The 22,160-nt window shown below is 34.5% G+C and overlaps 1 protein-coding gene and 1 long non-coding RNA gene across 2 annotated transcripts; one reads left to right on the top strand and one right to left on the bottom strand.

Annotated features, from left to right (window-relative positions):
• Window positions 1-1,943: 1,943 nt before the first annotated feature.
• LOC103963509 (cyclin-dependent kinase inhibitor 5) lies at window positions 1,944-4,586 on the bottom strand. The gene is made up of 3 exons (XM_048579552.1): window positions 4,072-4,586; window positions 2,561-2,764; window positions 1,944-2,426 (listed from the first exon to the last, which is right to left on the bottom strand). Exons 1-3 carry the CDS (start codon window positions 4,506-4,508, stop codon window positions 2,357-2,359), a joined length of 711 nt encoding a protein of 236 aa, XP_048435509.1. The 5' UTR covers window positions 4,509-4,586; the 3' UTR covers window positions 1,944-2,356.
• Window positions 4,587-15,504: 10,918 nt separating this feature from the next.
• LOC103963510 lies at window positions 15,505-17,224 on the top strand. Its single transcript, XR_669741.3, has 2 exons — window positions 15,505-16,239; window positions 16,368-17,224. It is a non-coding gene; the product is annotated as an uncharacterized LOC103963510 (long non-coding RNA).
• The last annotated feature ends 4,936 nt before the right edge of the window (window positions 17,225-22,160 follow it).

Here is a 22,160-nt window from a genome sequence, read left to right as displayed (position 1 = left end):
AGAATATAAACAATTCTCAAAATTATAACCCCAACCGGCAACTTCAAGGACCATATAAATAATTAACTTACTAAATAAATCAAGAATAAGGAAATAAAAAGATTAAGAACGTACCAAAGGTTCCATTCATTGGAAAATCGGAACAAAAAGTAAGGAATTGCAGAGATAGAGATTTAATTGTGAACTAAAAGAAAATTCTTTTTCTTTTCTTGAGTAAGAAGTACAAAGACTAAACCGTAAAAGATAATGGTCTTTTTCTTTAACGAATATGATAGAGGGGGAGGGGAGATAGAACTAATTTATTATTATCAACATAAAAAATATTATTTGTTACATATCCTCTTCTCTACTAAATATACATGAAATAATCATCTATAATGGAGATGAGTGGGCTATATAGGCTACATGTATTAACATAAGCCATTAAAGCATGAGTTTAAAAAAGGATAGTGTTATTCACACACCCTTATTGATTTTTTTTGCCATTGATTTTTATCAGTTCATTTGATCTGAAAGCCAAAAACTAAGAAGGATGTGTGAGAAATAAAAATAGATGTATAAATAGCACTACACTTACAAAAAACCTCCTTGAACTACAACCCATCTTAATCATGTGGGTGGCTCCGCCCGTGGTAATGGTTATGACTCATAACAAAGTGGTGGTGACAACAACGTGGTAAAAGATGGTGGTGATAGTCATGACAAGATGATGATAGTAGAGAAAGTGTGTACTATATTATGGAAAGAGAGAGAGTGAGAGAGAGGATATTTAGAAAAAGTCCATCAAACTTATAAGGGAGGTGTTGAATTTGTTATTACAATCTAAAACACACTATTAATCCCTCAAAATCCACTTGACCCGATCACGTTTTATAATCATCTCAAATCAATCACTTTATCAATGCCCCTATTTTAGAGACTCCACTAAATCTTAGTTAAATACAACTGAATTTTTATACTCCTTTAAATTTTCATTGAATAAATCTATACTTTTATAGAGTATTTTAAAGTACTTATTGAATTGAATATACAAGCTTAAGTGCTATTTAAAACGATTTTTTGTCTGTATTTTTTTTAGTTGTCTTTATATAAGAAAAAATGGCTCACACCTTCTACTTAGAACTCTTTTCGCGATGCTTCTGTACTCATAAGTGTTTATGCAAATTATCATGAAACATTTTTTCTACCTGACTTGTCTTTTAGAAGAACAACCCAAGAACATTTTAAAAAATTTCAATCAAACGTAGTCAAAATCGCTTTTAATTATAAAAAAACATTTTCATCAGTCCAAAAAACAAGCTTACCTTTAGTCTTCACATCTCATAATACAATGATGTAGCCATCTATTGATCTCTCTTCCATTACTTTAACTCTGGTTGGCATACAAAAGTCCAACAATTTCATACAGCGGCAACTCTCGTTAAATTTAGCTTGAATATTACCATGATATGAAAATGGAGAAGAAAAGATTCTTTCAATTTACAAAAGTACACATCTCCATCATAAAGCATGAAAACCTACCCTACCATTAGCTCGGTTACCATCAAAACTTATCCTTTCTCACTAGCAGATAAAATAGAATAAAATAAAAAAAAACGACTCCAAGCCAACAAGAGTTCCCACTTTGCCAGAGACATGAGATGTCTATCACATGCAGCCTCCCTAGCTTTGTAATGAGTTTGTTTTCACAATTGACCTTTTCAGTTACAAATGAGCAACATTTCCGTTACGCTAAGATAACATCCTCATAAAAAAGTTAAAAAGATAAAAAATTGATTCCTACGCTCAGCATCCTTAGATCCGGAGAGGATCTGGATCCCTAAATAATGTAGCTCCGGAAAGACAGTGAAGGGGCACCATCATCTGATCATCTGAAGCTATTGTCTCACATAGCAATATAAAAGACAAAATTGAAACTGCAGAAGATAATAGAATAGCAGATGGGAAGAGGGGAAAAGGGTCATGTTTATTCCAACAGTTTCCTAAAGTTTGCATCAGTACAAGTATAGACATTGAACTTTCTGTACCACATAGACCGACTGACCTAATTGACTTAACCCTAACCCTACCTAACCCTGCATCTCAAACCCTCTTTCCCTTCCTCTCCCTGAGATGATCTGTTAGACAAGGAACTCTTTGATTTGTATTTGTTGTGTACTCACAGAACCTGTTATGTTACAGATCATTAGTCTACACATCTTTGCCACTCCTACTTCTTTACAAGTAAAAGAAGGGTGATGGAAAATAGAAATAGCAACCATCACCGCAACTACTAAAAACCTAAACCCTGCTAGTTAGCCCGAGATCAACCAAGAATGTGCCGGAAAGGAAGTCCTGACGGATATGCTAGTGTCTTCTACGGATCCACCTTTTCCCATTCATAACGCCCGGGGAGTGGCTTGTCATTCACAGGGTCAAAGTTGTATCTGCATATAAACCCACAGTAGAAATATGATATCATTTGTGAGGATATAAATCAAGGTTGTATTTAGCATATATGAGGAGTGATAAAAAGTCTAGCCTAAACTTGAAACTAGTTAAAGAGTAATGAATAACGTACTTCTCAACGAATTTCTTTTGCATCTCTTCTTCAGCACCAGCAAAGAACTCATTCATATCATGTGCTGTGGGTATGTGCCTCTGCGACGAGTTCTGTATTCTCCGATTAGCTTCAGCTGAATTAGTGGGCCTGGTAGTAGAACCAGGGGTTCTGATGGTGTCTGGATCCCGTATCAAGCTACACGGCGTGGACTCCCTTGTGGTTCTGTCATAAAGAAGATCAAACCCATTAGATAGAACAAGGAGGAAAATGTAACCCAAGCTAAACTTCGCTTAGATGATGACGCAGTAATTTGTCTGTAAAAGAAATACAAGTTTTGCATCTCAAATGTTGTTAACTTATAGACAAGGATAATGCAATGATGTTATTATTAACAAAAATAACACACCGCAGAGTAACATTATTATCCTTTCTGTTGTTTGCTGTCTCAATATACAAGTTTTGCATCTCAAATGTTGTTAACTATGAGAAAGATTCATGCAATATCATTGACAAAAAGAATCGACCATGAAGTAACATTAGCATCCTTTCTTTTATTTTCTGACTCAATCAGAAACAGTAATTACTTAACACACTATGCTACTACATATCGGGTGAGAAATTTTTCACTCAAAATGTTTCAACTGACAAATCATTTAATGAAGACTCTAACTCTATGCTACTACATATCACTATCCTACTACATTTATTTGACAAATCACTATGCTACTACATATTTGGTGAGAAATTTTTCACTCAAAATGCTTCAAGAAAACTTTAGAGTTGCACTGTTCTGAGAAAATATAACAAAGAGTGTTTCAAATGTATTTTCCAAAAATTCTAAATTTCTAAAAATTAGTTTTGGTTTTGTCAGATAGAACAATGACCTGATGCTAAACAAGTAGTTCTATTAATCTCAGTTTTATGAAAGATTGCCTTTGCAGGTTCTTAATCCGAGTAGACCAGAATTTGTAGTTATCCATTTCTTTCTCTTTCTTACAATTTCACAGTAACCAAACGGTGCATGAAAGAAAACAGAAAAACCCAACTTCCAAGCCAACTTTATCCAGTAGACAAATTCATTTTCTTAGCATCCAAACAGAATACAGCGATTTAAAGAAGAATTTAGAACAAAATGCTAAATTATCATTTCCCCAAATGAAATTTTTAAGAAACCCTAAGTATTAAATCTATCTCTCATTCGGAGCCCTAAAAATTTGAGAGAAAACCCTAAAACTAGGAGGTCCAATAAAAACTAAACAGCAGCAATTGGTTGCACAAATTTTCAATTCACTAAAATTATCCACTTTCCCCTAACCAAAACATTGAAAACCCCCAAAACCCTAACCAAAACATTGAAAACCCCCAAAATCTCCATTCAATTTCTCAGAAACCAAACAGATGTCCAACTTTTTTGTTCTTGAAGTACCCCCCCCCCCCCCGAGAAACAAAAAAAAAAAAAAAAAAAAAAGACAGAACGATGAGGTTTCGCAGAAAATTAAAACTAAAATAAGAAAACCGAGAAAACCCACCTCTCTCTACCTTCAAACTCAAGCACATTCTCTCCAAACGAAGCTTCTTCGACACCCAAATCAGCATTTTCGTTGTTGTTGGTGTTACCCTGCTCATTCTGTCCTCGGTCCTCTTCCTCTTTCGCTGCCGTTTCCTCAGATGCCTCAGCCTTTTGGCACCGAGACTCGACCCCAAGCCTCGAACTTGCCCTGGAATTAGGAGCAGCCTTGGGTTTCTGCCTTCTGGGCTCGAGCCGCTTGGTCATAAGAATCGGGGGCTTCTCGAGTCGGCGGCTGCGGAGCTGGAGATAGGAGGCGGAGGTGACAGGTTGAGCCGACGACCTCTGGAGAGCTAGGGTTTTGGCTCGGGTGCGAACCCCAAGAGAGGGTTGGGAGTGTGAGACTTCCATGATTGCTACTTCCCCTGTGGGCTTGGACTTCCTCATGTACTTGCCCATTTCCTGCTATTCTTATTTCTTCCCTGGTGAAATTGTTTGTTCAACTCATTGAAGGTGAGAGAGAGACAGAGAGAGAGAGAGAGAACGGAAAACTGGGAAAAATGGGGGAAATGGGAAAATCGGAAAGGAAGGCAAAGCAAGGGTGAGTGGGAGGGTATTTGTAAGTGGCAATGCCGAGAGAGAGAGAGAGAGAGAGAGAGAGAGAGAGAGAGAGAGACTAGTAGAGTTGAAGAAGGAAAGGGAAAGAAAGGGCAGGGTTGGAGTTGGGAGAATTCAGACCCACTCTACTTCTCTCCTCTCTCCATCCTTTTCAATTTCATTTTCTCTCTCCAAAATCTCTTATTCTACTTTGTTTTCATTTTTCTTTGGTTTTTTTATCAAAAAAAAAAAATGCAATTAGTATAACTCATTACTATGATTTGTGAGATTTATAATCGATAAGAATGGTTCTTAAGTTTATTCATCATCGATTATTTTGATTATTCTGTAAAAAAATCTTCATTAAATAAAATAAAATTTTAAAATTACCCTTAAATTTTTTTTACAAAAGTAGTCGTTTTTCTTCTTAGTATAGAGGTCACGATTTTAATTTGGAATATAGGGAATTTGTATTAAAAAAATATATTTTTAAAAGAAGAAAAGTTGTGAGCTCATTGTGAGGTTAAGCACTCCTCCTTTCCCTTAGGTTAGATAATATCATTTGTCAAAAAAAAAAAAAACATTTGAAGTAGTTTATAGGTTAGTTTTTTTTTATTATTATTTTTTCTAAACTAGGAAAGCAATACAATTTGAATAAATAACCTTTTTCTTTTTTATTGGAATGAGAAACTTTGTTTATTTACAAGTTTCTCGTTCAAATCTATAATCAAATACTTGAAACTAGAAAATTAAATCAACTAAGGGGGCTAGTTACTCTTATTCCCTTCGTTTCCTTTATTTTCCCAATTAAGGTGCATTTGGTATGCAAAAAGGAATTCATGTGAAATACTTTCTCATATCATTTTCTATGGGATGAGAGATACATTTTCCTATTACTATGTTTGGTAAAGATAGGAAAGCAAAAATGAAATTTAGACTCAAATTTGTATATTTCTTTTTTAGGGATAAAATTAGAAAAGAAAAGTTGAGTATGAAGACTTATTCGGCACAATCGGTTTTTCAACATTTGATGATGATAATATTGTCCTAGAAGAATGCAATTAATGTTAAAGTGCGCAATAAATGACGGGAAAAAAAAAGGGGAAAATGCATAGATCTGGCTTCTCTGCCCTTCCACTTCCCATACACTTTCATCTCTTTCTATTTGTGTGGTCACAGTTAAGTCACGTCAACATTTTATATTACTATTGCTTTTTATCTTATTATCTCTATAAAAAAAAAATCAATATAAAATGTTGACGTGGCCTAACTGTGACCGCACAAAATAAGAAGGAATGAGAGTGTATGGGAAGTGGAAGGCAGAGAAGCCGGGTCAAATGCAGACCCTCCATCACTAGTGTTGTCTTTTTGAATTATTTTGATATTATCATTGGCTTAAAACTCTTTGCATGTTTACGTGATATACGGATCATGAAGTGCGAAGATCATTTTTACACGGTTCTTTTTAGCCCTAATAAATTAATGTATAACATAGTGTTCTTAAAGTCTCCACCTAGGGCGTAACTCGATAATTTGTGGTCTTAGGATGGGAGTTTCTTTGCGGGGTGAGGGCATTGCCCTTATCTTGCCTGAATTATTGTTCTTTAAATGTCGTGGGTGGCAACATAGCTACCAAGATCAACACAGTCAATTATGTTTCTCCTAGAAGTTGGTTAGGAAGCACTAGGCGGCTAACCATCACCGTAATTAATTCCTAAGCATTTAAAAAACAAGAATGGGTGCATAGCACACCTAGGTTGTGACTTTCACTTAGACATATAATAGATTCCTTTAATTTTGCATTTTATTTTTTCAATAAATAGTAAGAAACTTGTTAAATTCTTGGACTGAATAGTAATTATATGTTTGTTTCCTATGCTTTCGAATATGTTCTAGTACTATATAATTTATATGTCATTCTATTTTGCAATTGATCTATTTCGGTATAATTATGTATTTTTTTAGTATAAGTAGACATTTATTTATATATTATTAAAAAATTAATTAAAATTAAAAAAAAAACCTTGGCCCCCTCCTAAATGCTTAGGCAATAGGCCTCTGCTCTTTCTACTCGACTAGCACCTAACGCTTTGTAGAACATTGTACAATGATAATTGCTTGTTTCTCTGCGTGCGTGAGAAACGAAAAAGAAAAGGGTATTTTCAAAACTCTAACTTGCGCAGAAGCCACGGCCTGAAGTCGTGCCAGCTTTGAGCCAACCTGAGTCATCATGTCCAGACCCTAATCCTAGCTAGAAAAGACATCGTTTCAATGTCATCTTCCTTCCTAGGTCTGCGATACATCATTTCGATGTTGTCTGCCTCACATATCTCATCGCCATCTCGAAAGAAGGATTCCAGAGAAATTCGACTCACCTCCTACGACGGTGGGCATCTCCGACGACCAAGTTCAACAGATTCCTAAAGAATTTGACCCGGATTGAACAGCTATCTAGAATTGATAACTTCTCTGTGTTTTTCCATTCGTCAACGTCCACTGTGACCATACCGACCTCGAGTATGATGTTTGCAACCTTAGATGCAAACCACGACAACCTCGAACTCACCGGTGTTGAGGCTCTCCTACGTTGAAGTGGACGGGGACTCCTCTTTTACCCATTGACCGAGTTCGAGCTTAAGAACAACGACCCTAAGCTATGTGTTCAGCCCCGTTGTCAGCAGACACCACCTCCAATGGCACTCCGTTCTCCGGCGTACAAGGCACATTCTCAAATAGATTATGTCTTTACTATTGGGAGTACCGTAACATCTTAGACGTCAACCAAGCAGACCAAGGAGCTTAGTTGCAACATCGTTGAACCATGTTGAAACTCTAGCCCTACATGAAGCCACACATGAATGCTTTTAGTTGAGGGGCATTATTTAGCATCTTGGAAGCACATGCAATTTTTCATCCATCGTTGATATTCCAACAATGATCTATGAAGACAATCCGGCACCTTGTGTTGAAGTTTTTCTTCTTGCATCAGCTGCTAGAGCATCACAAAACCGAATTCAAGCATAGCAAATCGCAAGACAGCCTCATTGATCTCTTTACGAAGTCACCATCGAATCTAACTTCCAAAAGCCAACTTCCAAATGCCTAGGCGGCCTTGGGCTATAATCTTTAGAACATTGCATATTATCGAATCAAATGGAAATAGATCCTTGTAGGATCATTTTTCTAGGGATCTTAGGGATCTCGTGATCGTGATTGTTCATCATACATCGTGCATTTAGTTTTCATTAGGTACTATTTATATTTAATTTTGAATTTTAAATTTTGAAATGATTTCTAACCACACGATGTATGATAAACGGTCACGATCACGGAATCCCTAGGATTCTCAAAAAAAGAATCCGACGATGATCCTTTTCCGAATCAAATAATCAAAATAGAATATAAAATTCAAAAAGTAAATTGGGTTCATATTTCATGATAATTTTTCATATAATCAAGGCCATAGAAACATGAAATTTGGTCTAAAATTACTGGCATGATGAGTGCTTTCAACGTCATTCTTGAATAATCCTCTCATTTTTTGTGGAGTGATGATTAACGGTATTTATTTTTAATTATTTTTTTTTTGTAAAAATGATCTTTAAAAAGTGATTTATAATATAAGTAGTTCCAATCGTAAATACGAAGTTATGTGAATAGGCTTCAAAGTGTTTGGAAGAGGAACTCCTCATCAACTTTGAGGATTGTTATTTGTGTGTCTGTCTGACCAATAGACGTAACTCGAAAAAAAAATTATGGTTTTATCTAAACATATATTTTTACCTTATAAGCAGCATTTTTACTTTTAGATTGTCGAATCAGAAGAATTAAAAATGATTAAGTGACAAAAGTTAATAGGTGATGTGTAAAATCTAAAAAAAGGTAGCGAATAACAATATCTAAAAGAAAAATGAAAAATAAAAAAACGTGAGTAAGAGTATTCTCGTATCGCGATAAGAATTGAAGAGAGCTAAAAGCCGAGAGATGCCCCCCGTCATTGGATACCCTCCTGCGCCAGTGCCCAAGGGGAAAAGTTCAGTTTTTATAATTCCAATGACTTGCCTGTTACGATAAGGCTCTCCTTTCTCACTTTCCCCACAGGAAACTGCATCTGACGCGCCTACCATTGCCCCATGGAGAAATGGTGTTTTGTCTCTTGTTTGTAGAGCGAGCGTTGCAACTTTCATTAGGGAGAGTGGTTTATATATCTGCCATACTTAGACGCTTACATCACTCGCAGTTTGAATGAGCGCGTGGGTGGCAGTCCATCAATTTTTGGAAAGTCCCTAAAAATTTCAGTAGCAACAAACTTCCTACTTTCCTACCTAAAAAACCTACCTAGATATAATCTCGAGCGGTGAGCTTCAAATTTGGTTAAAAAATAATTAAGAAAAATTTCTTTTGTTTTAAGGAATTTTCTAAAGTGCTTATGAGTATATGATAATCTTGGTGTTTTAATCGTTAATTTTTTTTGTTTAAATGGACAAAATTAAGATTCAACAGTGAAAATTTTGTCTTATCTCATATCGTGGAGCATCATAACATTTTTGGACTTGTTTAAAAATGTTTTTTAAAATCTAAAAGCACTTTTGAAGAAATTAATTTTCGGTTTCAAAAATATTTACATTAAAAGCGATTTTAGTCATATGAAAAGTAGCCATGTGTTGTGTAAAGAATATTGAAGAAAAAGAAAGTTAAACTCGAGACCTCAAATGCAATGTTGTAGCTAGCTATTACCCAACCCCAATAGGATCCTGGTTGGATCTTATTTGTGCGGATCCTGAGGATTATCCAATCACATCCGTTCATAGTACATCGTGCGGTCATAAATCATTGCAATTTTTTTATTTAAAATTGAACATAAACAACACCTGATAAAAACTGGCTGCACAATATAATATGAACGGATGTAATTGAAGGATTCTCAGGATCCCCGTAAAGAGGATCCAGCAAGGAATCCTCACTCTTACCCAACCCTCGTACTATAGTTTGAATTTGTTATAGGAATGCCCACAAGTGCGCATATAATTCTTGAAGTCCTGATCCTTAAGTTTCTAAGATGCATAAAAAATAGTTTGGGTAAAGTACAAAAAACTACCTCAACTATTGGTGTCACGACACTTTCATACCTCATCTTTTAAAATTGACAATGTCATACCTCATCTTACGAATTTGTGTCAATGTTATACCCTCCGTTAGCTTGGCCGTTTATTTCTCAGTTAAATGCTGATGTGGCTTGATCCGGGACTCATTTTTTATTTAAAAAAAATATTTGATATTATTTAAATATTAAAATAATAAAGAAAAGTTATTTAAAAAAAAAAAAAAAAAACCTTCCCCCCTTCTCTTTCTTCTCCCCATCTTTATCTTCTTCCCCTTTCTGCAACTGCAACCCAGAAAAAAAGAAGAGAAAAAAAAAAAACCAATTTATTTTCCCTGCTCCCCACCCCCTTTTCTCCTCGCACCCACTCTCTGCACCCACCCTCTGCACCCAACCTCGCACCCATTACCTGCAATCCAAAAGAAAAAAAAAACCCGGATCCGTTGAGGTGGAATCGGGAAACCTTCGCTAGGCCGATTTCGAAGGTTGAGAACCTAGGCGTGGAGAAAATGGGGGGAAATGGGTGTGGAGGGAAAAAGGTGGGTGTGGCAGAGGCGAACGAATTGGGTTTTTTTTTATTTTTTTTATTTCTTCTTGTTTTTCTTTTGCAAGGTGGGTATGTGTGTGGGGGAGGGGGGACGAACTGAGTTTTCCCTTCTTTCTTTTATTTATTTATTTATTTTTTCCTTCCTTCTTCTTCCTTTTTTTGGAGGGGGGGAAGGGAGGACGAGTTTTCCCTTTTTTTTTTTTTTTTTTTTGTCTCTCTTCTTCTTCTTCTTTTCTTCTTCTTCTTCTTCTTCTTCTTCTTCTTCCTCCTCCTCCTCCTTCGGGTTGGGTTGGGGTTTTTTTTTTTTTTTTTTCCTTCTTCTTCCTCCTTTTTCTTTCTGGGTTGCAGGAGGTTGCGTTTGTGGTGGGGGGACAAACTGGGTTTGGTTTGGGGCTTTTTTTTTTTTTTTTTTTTTTACTTTCTCTTCTTCTTCTTCTTCCTCTTCTTCTTTCTGGGGTTGCAGGAAGATGGGGGGGAAGAGAGAGAGGAGGGAGGGACGAAAGGGAGGTTTATTTTTTATTTTTTTATGTATTTTTTTTAATTATTTAAATAATTAAATAATATTAAATGAATTTTTTTTTGTTTTTAATAATTTTTTAATAAAAAATGGGTCCCAGATCAAGCCATGTCAGTATTTAACTGAGAAATAAACGGCTAAACTAACGGAAGGTATAACATTGACACAAATTCTAAAGATGATGTATGACATTGTTAATTTTAAAAGATAAGGTATGAAAGTGTCGTGACACTAATAGTTGAGGTAGTTTTTTGTATTTTGCTCAAATAGTTTTCTAATCATGATGTAACTATATATATTGTACACTGTTATACTAATGAAATCAATGCAAATCACAATTTTTTCATGGTATAAGAACAACGTTCCACTTAGTATTACAGTTTAGTGGTATTCTTCTTTACTTGTAAGTGAGATGACTTAGGTTTGATTATCTCTAAAGACGAATTTGAACCACATTATTGTTAGCTCAGTGTGAGGCTAACCATATCCCCTCTCCTTAGTGTAGATAATATTGTTTGTCCAACCAAAAAAAAAAAAAAAACATAAATACAGGGTAATCAGGTAGTACGTTTAATGTGAATAATGAACAAATGTAAGCTAAAAAGTTCCTTAATTAATGTGAACAAGCTTGGGCTATATATGATAAATGGGTTAACCTAAATTTCATCTCTTGTTCTCTTTTCCTATGGTTGGAAGTTCATATATATTGTTATCTACAAATTTTAAAACGGAAGTAATTTTCATACATTAACGTGTGCAGAAATAGAAAATAAGAATGTGCGAAAATCATTTCCTTATAAAGGATTATGAGTTAGGGAGATGAACCAGAGCTGTAATCGTCAACATGCATGCATGAAGCACAGTGTCAAGTGCGAGATGCCTTACTTTGTAGTAGCTAGCTAGCCATAGTAGTTTGTTTTTTGTTGTTACAAAAGACAGATTATGCTTTTTAATACCCAGTAAATTAGCAAGATCTTGTGATGGAAAAGAATGAGATTGTAACAAAACATGCAGCACGTTCAACCTCAAGGCTAAATGAAAGAGAACTAGGGTTGCAAGTCGCTGAAAATCTTTTTCGGGTTCTACTGTTTTTGTTTGTCTAAGACTTACTTTTAAGAATCAGAAAATGCGAATTATAATTTAGATCTAAGAAATTATTATGAGAAAATTAGGTTTCGGTCTTTAACTACTAATTTTTTTAACTAAAACGTTGTTGATTTTTAATTTTTAATCAAGATCTTTGACTTAAAAGACCTCATCAGTTTAGAATCTCTCTCTCTTTGAAAAGTTAATTAGTTTTTTTTTTTTTTTAACAAACGATATTATCTACCTAAGACCTAACCGTTGAACTAAAACTCAAATTTTAGGTTCTAAACTTACCTCAACTTGCTCTAGGATTTCCCTTGGGTTTGTGAGGTTGGCCCACCATATATATGTATTTTTTTCAAATTTTATATTTGTAAATTCATTGAATCCAACAGTTATCATCTAATATGATCTAATATGATCAAATCCAATGGTTAAAAAAAAAGAAAAAAAAGATCTAATGGTCTAAATTTCAATCCAACAGCTAAAGTAATTTAAAAAAAAATTATTTTATGTGTTTCATATTCTTTCATAGTGTTCCACGAGTTTCATGGTGTCAGTTTAGTGATTTTTCAATAATTATCAGAATCTAAATATTTTTAGGTTAAAATGTTCATAAAATTAAATTAGGATAGTCTGCATAATTTTTTTCTTAAAAAAAGTTACTTTAAGAAAGAATTACCCTAAATTAATCCTTTAACAATATCGGGCTAAAAATTTACCCAAAAGAGTTGGGGAAGAAAAATTGTTTCCGAGTAAAACCTAAATTTTTTGGGTTAAAAATTTAAGGTCTTAACCCAAGGATGGGAGAGTAGGCTAAGCCTCACAATGAGCTAGTAATAATGTGGTTCAAATTCGCCTTTGGCGAGAATTGAACCTAAGACCTCTCACTTACAAATGAAGAGGAATACCTAAACAAACGATATTTTCTACACTAGTGTAAGGGTAATTTAGTATTAGTTTCTTAATGTTTTCTTGTAAGTTAAGGATTTGGATATTAAGATTAGGTTTAATTCTTTATAAATACAGTGTTTTGTAATTTAGTTGGATATAAGTTTGTCAAGATGTAATCTCTTCACATTATGTAGTCTTCTTCGCAATTATGTAGTGTTTATTTGTTTTCAATTGATTAAGTATGGTAATCATAGTTTGATTGTTTGTTCACGCACTCGATTTTCAACTTTTTCCTCTCTTTCATAATATGAGATTTGACTCATATAGGTTTTTTTTTTTCAATTTTAATATTTAAAAAATAATAATCTTTCCTTCCTACAAAACAAAATGATGAATAATATAGTAAAGCACTAAATTCAACGGCAGATTTTTATCAACAAATGATATTAAAATTTTGAAATAGAAAATCCACATATTCTTTCCTTAAGCTCTTTATCTCTTACTCCATTCTCTCAACCTAAGCAAGAAATAAAGTATTCAAATCGTAAAGTTAATTAATCTGACAGAGGATTCTCACCGGATTCTTTTTGTGAGGATCCTAAGGATCCTTCAATCACATCTGTTCATCGTATATCGTGCAACCAATTTTCGTCAGGTACTGTTTATATTCAATTTTAAATAAAAATATTTACAATAATTTCTGACCACAAAATGTACAATAAACAAATGTAATTTGAAGATCCTCGAAATCCTCACAAGATGCCGCGAGAATCCTCACTCAATTAATCTGACCATATATCAGTCAAAAGTTGGGGGCTCGTTGGAGGTGGGGGTCCTGTGCAATGGCACAAGTTGCTACCTCTTAAAGTCGACACTGTAAAGAGATTCTTATGAACTGAATGACCTGCACTTTGCCTTTCTCGATCTAAAACTGCATGGCAATCCTTTCTAACGACACAAAAATCAAAATCTTTCCTTACAACTATAGTTAGTAAAATACAAAACAAATATATATAGTACGTGAAAAATACGTATGTGTATACTTCGACAACTTTCCTAAAAAATTGGCCTTGTTTAGTTTTTAATATTTGTCATTAATATGATAAAAACGCATAAAATTTGTGAAAATATTATGTATTATTGAAAATGTGTGAAATAACGTGTATTAACCATGAAAATTACGTATATATGTATATTATACGTTAGAGTTTTAAAAACATGTAATCTAACAAATGATTAAGATGTGCACAAAAAAAAAATGCTTAAACAATAAGATAATTTACACTAATTCATTAAAACTATGTAAAAATTAAAACTAAAAATTTAGTGCAAAAAGAATAGCAAATTGCTCTAGCCAACTAGAGTTTATGTACTAGAGCCTGTGTTGATTACATTTACATGAAAAGTTGGCTTCGCTAATACCGTAACTAACCAAAAAAAGAGGTACGAGAAGCTAAAAAAATTTAAAATAATCTCTCAATAAATTGCCATAGTTTTATTTTAATTTCTTAGTTAAGTGACATACAATATGATATCACAAGTTTTATTTTATCACCTCGTTTTCAGCAACGGGCCGTACAAACCCAAACGTGCGAATGGAAAAGCAGCCAATGATGAATGATAGCCGTACCTCACATGATAGCGTTGGGAAAGCCTCCGCTGCCGCAGGCTCCTAATAAATGGATCAGAATCCTTTCCTGAATAGGATGAGAATCCTCCTGATCAAATATATTAGACAGTTAAAATTTTATTCAACAGTTACAAACAAGATGCTCTTTTAAAGTTATAATAATTGTAGCCGTTGGATAAAATTTTAACGGTCCGATGGGCTTGGTTAAAAGAATCCTAACTCTTCGCTCACGAGAAGATCCTGATCCCTAATAAATAAGCCTTGCCTAGTGCTATGTAAATTAAATTTATAAACTAAATAATATGTTATTATTTAAAAATAAGTATATTGAACAATATTAAATTAATAATTAAATAATTAAATTTTGAATTATTTAGTTTATAAAATGTAATCTGCACGTTTAGTTCTGCCAACATTAGCGATAAGTCTGTGCAAGTTTTGCTTCTCCTCATAATTTCCTTCTTTGTTTTTTTGGGTTATTTTTGAAAAAAATACTTGCATCCACCCAATAATGAAAGTTGTTTGCTTTCTTAATCGTCATTTAAAGGTTATTTTTACAATTAACCTATTAAATTAGAGAAAATTTAGAGTAATGCTATTCATACTTTGTTTTTGTACTGCATTTTCATACCATATTATATGACATTTGATGTGGACAGCTACATCATTTGAATTAATCTGATTTTTAAATTTAGTTTATTATTTAATAAACTAATAATTAAGAAAAACTAGTTAATTAAATGATGATTATGATATACGAGGAGTCTTGCTCCTTCCTTGGGTTTTGCAAATTTTTCAAATGATGTGGCTATCCACATCAGATGCCACCCAAGATAGCATAAAAATGTGGTATAAAAGTATAATATGAATATCATTACTCGAAAATTTAATTATTTATATTTATCAAACAAGAAAACGGGTCATAATATACATAATATTACATGATACCAAAAACCGAAAAACGTCACTTCCTCAACAAACAATAATGCTACTCACAAATCCCATGAATTTTCTTGCATAATCACGGGTTACTGATTGTACAACCCACACGTGAACAATCACGTGATCCTTGGAATCTTCCACTAATCCCAACTCACATGTATATAAACTATTGTGAATGATATGTGGATGGCCCACATGAATGTTTTATTACTATTTATGCATAGTATTTTCACTATTCATTTATGGAAAATTTGTAAAGTGAATAGTATTCTCTTTGCTTATAAAATGAATGGGAGGTGAAGAAGGATGAGAGATACAAATGAGGATAGAAGCAGCACGGAAGAGGAAAAGAGAAGAGAGGAAGATGAGAGTAGATAATAGAGAGAGTTACTTTTGTACTTCTATTATTCTAATTTATAATGAAAGCACTACCACTGTCCCGAGGACGTACTCCAGTCACACTGACTGTAGAGGAACCTCGTAAATTATGTGTCTTGTTTTATTTATTCCACTGCACACACCGTCGATTTTATAACACGTTATCAACACGAGATGCTCTCATGTCAGTGGAAAGCATAACGCCATAAATTCGGATAAACACAAGTCGAACTTGAGGAATTATGAGCAGTTTAGCTCTGAGAATGAGCACCAAAAAAATCACATGGTAGAGAGGGCAAGCTAGACACTGCAAACAGGGAAGATCATCTTGTCCCAAAAATCCATCAACCTTTCTTTTATCACTTTTTCTTTTTATCACTCTAACTATTGATGTGCTGATCTTTATCCCTGCTAGACCTGTAATCTCGTATCTCTCTTGTGGACAAGAGAGATGGAGAGATCTTACAGACAAACAAAGGTACAGCAAAACAAGCAAAGGTATGTCCATTTTTCGTCTCTCCCACCGCACCAGAAGCACCCCATCGAATTTCGATAAGAATTGAAATTTACAACGACTTGTAGTCGTCACGCGATAAGAAAACTTGTATCTGATAACTGTTTTCCAGAGATCCAGAAGAATCTCATCAGACTTGGAAACCCAGATCGCGTCGTTTTTTACGGATCTCGATAACTCCCATGAATACTTGGTTGTTTGAGATGGTGATGGCAAGAATGACTCCACACAAGCCTCTCTCTCTTGTGCCTCCGTCAACCCCACTGTCATCTATGTCTTTGTAAGGAGGTTCTTGCTTTGCGATGCCATGTTCTCTGGACCATGCAAGAACAACGCCAGTCTTTGGTAGCCTTTTTGGATTGAATTAGTTTTGTGTGACCTCCACAACAACCTAGCTGGTCCTAAGTTTCGAGATTTGTAGAGACAGACAAAGAAAGAAAAGAGGGGAAGTTTATGGAATATGTATGGCACCATCTAAAAAAGGCAATAATGCACGGCACCATTTGAAAACGCAAGAAATAAAAAATTTAAAAATTTAAAAAATGAAAATAGCAGAATGATGCATCTGCACCATTTGAATGAAAAATAATAATGGGGCCAAAGTTTTTGGAATGTTGCAACATGTAAATGAATAAGAAAAATATTATTATTATTTTTCTTATTCATTCACATGTTGCAACATTTCAAAAACTTTGGCTCCATTATTATTTTTCATTCAAATGGTGCTGATGCATCATTCTGCTTTTTTCATTTTAGATGGTGTTACACCATTTGAAAAGAAAGAAGAAAATATATATGTATTTATTTATGTGAATGGTCACAAGCTCTATTTACTTTAAAGCAATTTATTTACCATAGACGGTTTTATTGCCTACTGCTTTAAGTTTTGATTTATGTGAATGGTGCTGAATTAAAGCCCTTGTCACAAGCTTTATTTACTTGTATACAATTTATTCACTATGGCTGGAATTACCGCCTATTGCTTTAATTTATTTTTTGTACTTCTTTTGTTACGATGAGTATATAAAGGACCCGAAGTTCCTTGATCAGATCAGAACCTGTAATTTCTTGATCCTCATCATATAAAAATGATTGAACCTGAAGTTTCGTCATACAAAAAGATCAGGACTTGAAGTTCATTGATGAGTACAGTAAGTTTGAAGTGTCATAGTACCTCAACTTAATTGTAATAAAAGCCATAAGAGTCTCAGTCTACATATTATTAAATCAGGACTAGAAGTTCCTTATATTCATACTCAAAATGGTTTAGCAGAAGTATTTATTAAGCGAATGAAATTGATTACCTGTGCTCTACTCATGAAAATGAAATTGCCAAGTTTCTACATGGGGACATGTCATTTTACATGATGCAATATTAGTTCGGTTGAAATTTGTTACCAACCATCAATACTTCTCAGTACAACTCGTGTTTGAGAACCAGCCAAACATTACACATTTACGAGTTTTTTGTTGTGTTATCTATGTGTCCATTGTACTGCCACAACGTACTGAAATGAGGCATTATCGCCAATTGGGCATTGATGTTGAACATCATCCATCATTCAATATTTAGAACCCTTGATTGGGGATATGTTTATCACGTGGTTTGCGGACTATCATTTTGATAAGACAATTTTCCCGCCGTTTGGGGGAGAAAATAATTTCGTTCCAAAAGAACGATAAGAAAATATCATTCCAGAAGAATGATGAGAAAAGACCGTTCCAGAAGAACGAAGAGAATTTATCTTATTTTGATTCATGAAGCAATCAATAAAAAAACGAAGTGAGAATAGTTAAATGATGCAACGATATGCAAATCAAATGCCATATGCATTTAATGATGCAACGAAGGTGATGAAATCACATATACTTGCTGCAAATGTGCCTACAAGAATTAATGTCTCTGTTGGACAATATAATGAGGCAGTAAATGATTTATCTGTTGCACGCCTGAAACGTGGCCAGACCTTCAAACTCAAAAGTTTAGTCATTTAAAAGAAGAAGAATATGACAGTACTGAACTATTGCATTCCCAAAGCATAACTGTTACGTACCAGAAGTATGATAGTCGTTGCATGGATATATGTCCCAAAAAGGATAATCAGTGGACATGGGAATGTTGATATCTCATGCATGAAGCATGATAGACGTATAGGTTCCAATGACTTAACTCCCGGAATTGGAGATTAAAATCCAAACTCTATAATGCTCAAGAGGAGATTATGATCCGAATTCTCTAAATTATGACTATCCTAGAAGAAGATAGTGTAATGCCCTTGAAGAGGCAATGGATATCCAAAAAGAAATGAAAAGCTTTTATGCATGTACATTCACATGAGAATATGAGATCACAGATTGATGATAACCAATGGTAATTTTGGTTTCTACAAGTAACTACTAAATTCATCAATAAACTGTGTTGATATTGAGTCTCGTTCTTTTTCTGTTAACAAAATTATTGGCCAAAAATGGAGAATTATATACAAAGGGTTGTGAGTCGTCCCACATTATATCTCCATAAGTAAATCCCTCAAGTATACATGGGAGCAAATTGCTTTGTATAAATTTCAAAGAAAAATATGTCATGAAGTGTAGAAAATCCTTGAAGGATTCGAATTGCTTAAAGTAAGCTTCGGAACGGTAAGCATAAAATATGTACTCAATATCAATGGATGGTATAAATTGCCTTAGTGAGTACTTTCATTATAATATTGTTGCAACATACTAAAATCTTTTGCAAGAGTTGATATTAAATTGGAACTCCTGAATAGTTTAGAAAGATTATAAAGTGTTGAGAGAAATATTGTCTCGAACTACAGATTAAACAATATGCCAACACGAATCTTATCCATGCTGTTTATGATATTAAAGAATCATATGGATTGAAAATTATGAGTCAAATACTCAAATGATGTAGACACTAAGAACGATTATTTATCTTTGTGAGAGTAAAGATAAATTGATATTTGGTCCAGAAGTACCACATCTTCGTGAAGTATATACTTTATTGTATTTGGCACAATACATTGAATGAAATAAAACTTATCTATTAATACTTCTGAGAAATTACAAATATGTGCATATACATGAGTTAAAACAAACAAACAGGATGAAGCCTTCACAAAAGTTGCTCATGTGAAACCTAAGTACTCGACAGTACCCTAGAAGGAAAGACACTGGAGATTGATCATGTGGCACCCAGTACTTGGCAAAACACCAGAAGGAGAAAGCATCAGTTGCCTTCAGAATCTAGCAATGAACCTTTGATGATCACTTTGAATCCAACTTTAGGATTCCTGTAGCTGGTCGAGCTTTCTTTTTATGCTCGTCGAGTAATTATTTGCAAGCACGTGTAACACTCCATTCTTGTGCTTGAGCCCTCTGATCTATTCTTAGGACTTACCACCTCAGCCATCAATGATTCAACTTGGCGAGTTTGAGCAAGTAGATGTTGGCCCATATTGGATACAGAGCCCGCACATTGAACACTGAGAGCCAATGAGTCTTGAACAGCCGACTCATCATACCGTTTTGAAAGGATTTTGTTATCCTTTGGATTGAGAAGATTCCTAGCTACCACTGTAAAGTTAATGTTATTCTTTATCATAGAATTGCCAACCGTAAGAGGACCATTAGAAGATAAGAAGGACGTGCGCCATATATTATCATGACGCTGCTCGTCTGTATCAATCATAAGACTCAAATCTAAGCAAATGTTAGATGAGCAAGCCATTTTCAGAAATGATAAAGGAAAAAAGAGGTCAAATAAAATCTCAAAAGTGCAAGAAGGGGAAGATTTCTACAGGCAACAACTTTCTGAGCATACTCTTGAACACAATTGTGTCTCTATAAAAGAAGAGACAACAAAGCCACTTGTTCAAAGATCGAAGAGACACCGCTATTCGAATTTCAAAAGCTAGATTTTCCTGAATAAAGTTTGTTGGTACCTTTCAAACGCAATCTCAGTCTTTTGGATATCACGTGCAACTTTGTCAAAGATCTCTGACAAAGTTGAAAAAGCGTAAATCTTACTGTTCTAATTACACCACAGTTGCTGACAAGAGTAAAGGCACAACATCACTACTTGTTATTGAAAAATTTCTATATATGTCGACCTTCGTTCTCCATAACAAGACAGACTTGCAAGAATACCTAACTCTTCCTCATATCTGAGAATGCATCTTCAACAAAGCATCTCGAAATGCCCAGTTTTCTTCATCTCCGAGAATACCTCTTCAAAACTAGTCACACCAGAGCAAGATTATCTCATATCATCAGGGACAAGAGCAAGAGTATCTCATATCATGCAAGTTTCTTGTCCTTTCCTTTGTCTTTGTTCTTACCTGCAAAGATAAGGATAAAGAAAGCAATATGTCGGAACCTCAACTCAAACTTTCGGTAAGGAACTGACTGCTTGAAACCTTTCCTAATTGCTTACCTAGAATTGCTCTCGATTACTCATCTTCAACTATTGATGGAGTTGGGTCTTAAGTCATCAACACCACAGAATAATTGGTTTGTTGTTGGCTCTTACACTGAAGTTGCCATGCATAGATGAATCACTAAGAAGTGAAGGACCATTCAAATGCAAGGTTTGCATTCCACTCCAACATTAATGAACAAATACTACAAGAGAAGATGCCACACATGCATGGGGGAAAACCGGGGAAAATACCACTTATGCAAGGAGAACAGATAAGGCAAGTAAAAATGATACATTGAAGCATGTGGAGACAAGTGCAACAAAGACGTGCTGATTCATCTCGACAAAGCCAAAGATTACTTGCCACATGAAGCTCCTTATAGTCCAAATTCATTCAAAATCAAGCTTAGACGACCCTTGAAGAAATCACAAGTCCAATTCAAGATCAAATGTTCACCACCCTTGAATCAAATTCAGTTCCAGATAAAAGTAGTAAATTCAGACATTTGGAGGAAGTCTAGCAAAATGCCCCCCAACCCAATTCAAGAACAAGCCTGTGGAAAGTTAACAACAAGTAAATCACCTCTTTCCACAACTCTTCTTCCTAAGAGACTGAAGCAGAATGATCAACGATTAGCCTAAATGATTTGAAATCAGAGGGAGATACTCATCTAGGGGAGCATCCAAAACAGATCAAGATTTTAACTAGTCAATCGAAGACTTGTGACCATCCAAGGAGGAGAGTTATGAATGATATGTGGATGGCCCACATGAATGTTTTGTCACTATTTATGCCCAGTATTTTTACTATTCATTTGTAGAAAATTTGTAAAGTGAATAGTATTCTCTTTGCTTATAAAATGAATGAGAGGTGAAGGAGGAGAGATACGAATGAGGATAGAAGCATCACGGAAAAGGCAGAGAGAAAAGAGAGGAAAAAGAGATGAGATAATAGAAAAAGTTACTTTTGTACTTCTATTATTCTAATTTATAATGAAAGCACCATCGCTGCCCCGAGGACGTACTCTAGTCACACTAACTGTAGAGAAACCTCGTAAATTTTGTGTCTTATTTTATTTATTCCACTGCATACACCGTCGATTTTACCACATAAACCTCTTTTTGCGAACCCAATTACATATTATTATACAAAAGAAAACAAATGAGATGATATCATTTACGTCACGACATTAAACAGAATCAGTCCCAAACCCAATGATTAAAGCAGAGCAAGGAAAAGGGAGAGGATCCTCGCCAGATCCTCTTTATGAAATGATTCTTGCCGGATTCTCTTTGTTAGGATCTCAATCACATCTATTCATTGTACATTGTACGATCAGTTTTTATCATATACTGTTTTAATTCAATTTTAAATAAAAAAATTTACAATGATTTCTAATCGCACGATGTACCATGAACGGATGTTATTGGAGGATCCCAAGATCCACCTAGCAAGGAAAAATAAAAACAAGAAAAAAGATT

This window comes from the organism of the source record quoted next, unplaced genomic scaffold (genome assembly GCF_019419815.1).
Source record: "Pyrus x bretschneideri cultivar Hongxiangsu unplaced genomic scaffold, Pyrus_bretschneideri_v1 Contig14, whole genome shotgun sequence".
Taxonomy (NCBI): Eukaryota; Viridiplantae; Streptophyta; class Magnoliopsida; order Rosales; family Rosaceae; genus Pyrus; species Pyrus x bretschneideri.
The sequence above is the reverse complement of the archived record's forward strand: the minus strand, read 5'-3'. Positions and strand labels throughout refer to the sequence as shown.

Bases quoted from the DNA above. Each gene is read 5' to 3' on its own strand.
- LOC103963509 (XM_048579552.1), bottom strand. From the start codon at position 4,508: ATGGGCAAGTACATGAGGAAGTCCAAGCCCACAGGGGAAGTAGCAATC. The intron at 2,765-4,071 runs GTGGGTTTTCTC...TCTTTATGACAG, and splicing joins GAGTTTGAAGGTAGAGAGAG to AACCACAAGGGAGTCCACGC. The intron at 2,427-2,560 runs GTACGTTATTCA...GTTTATATGCAG, and splicing joins CAAAAGAAATTCGTTGAGAA to ATACAACTTTGACCCTGTGA.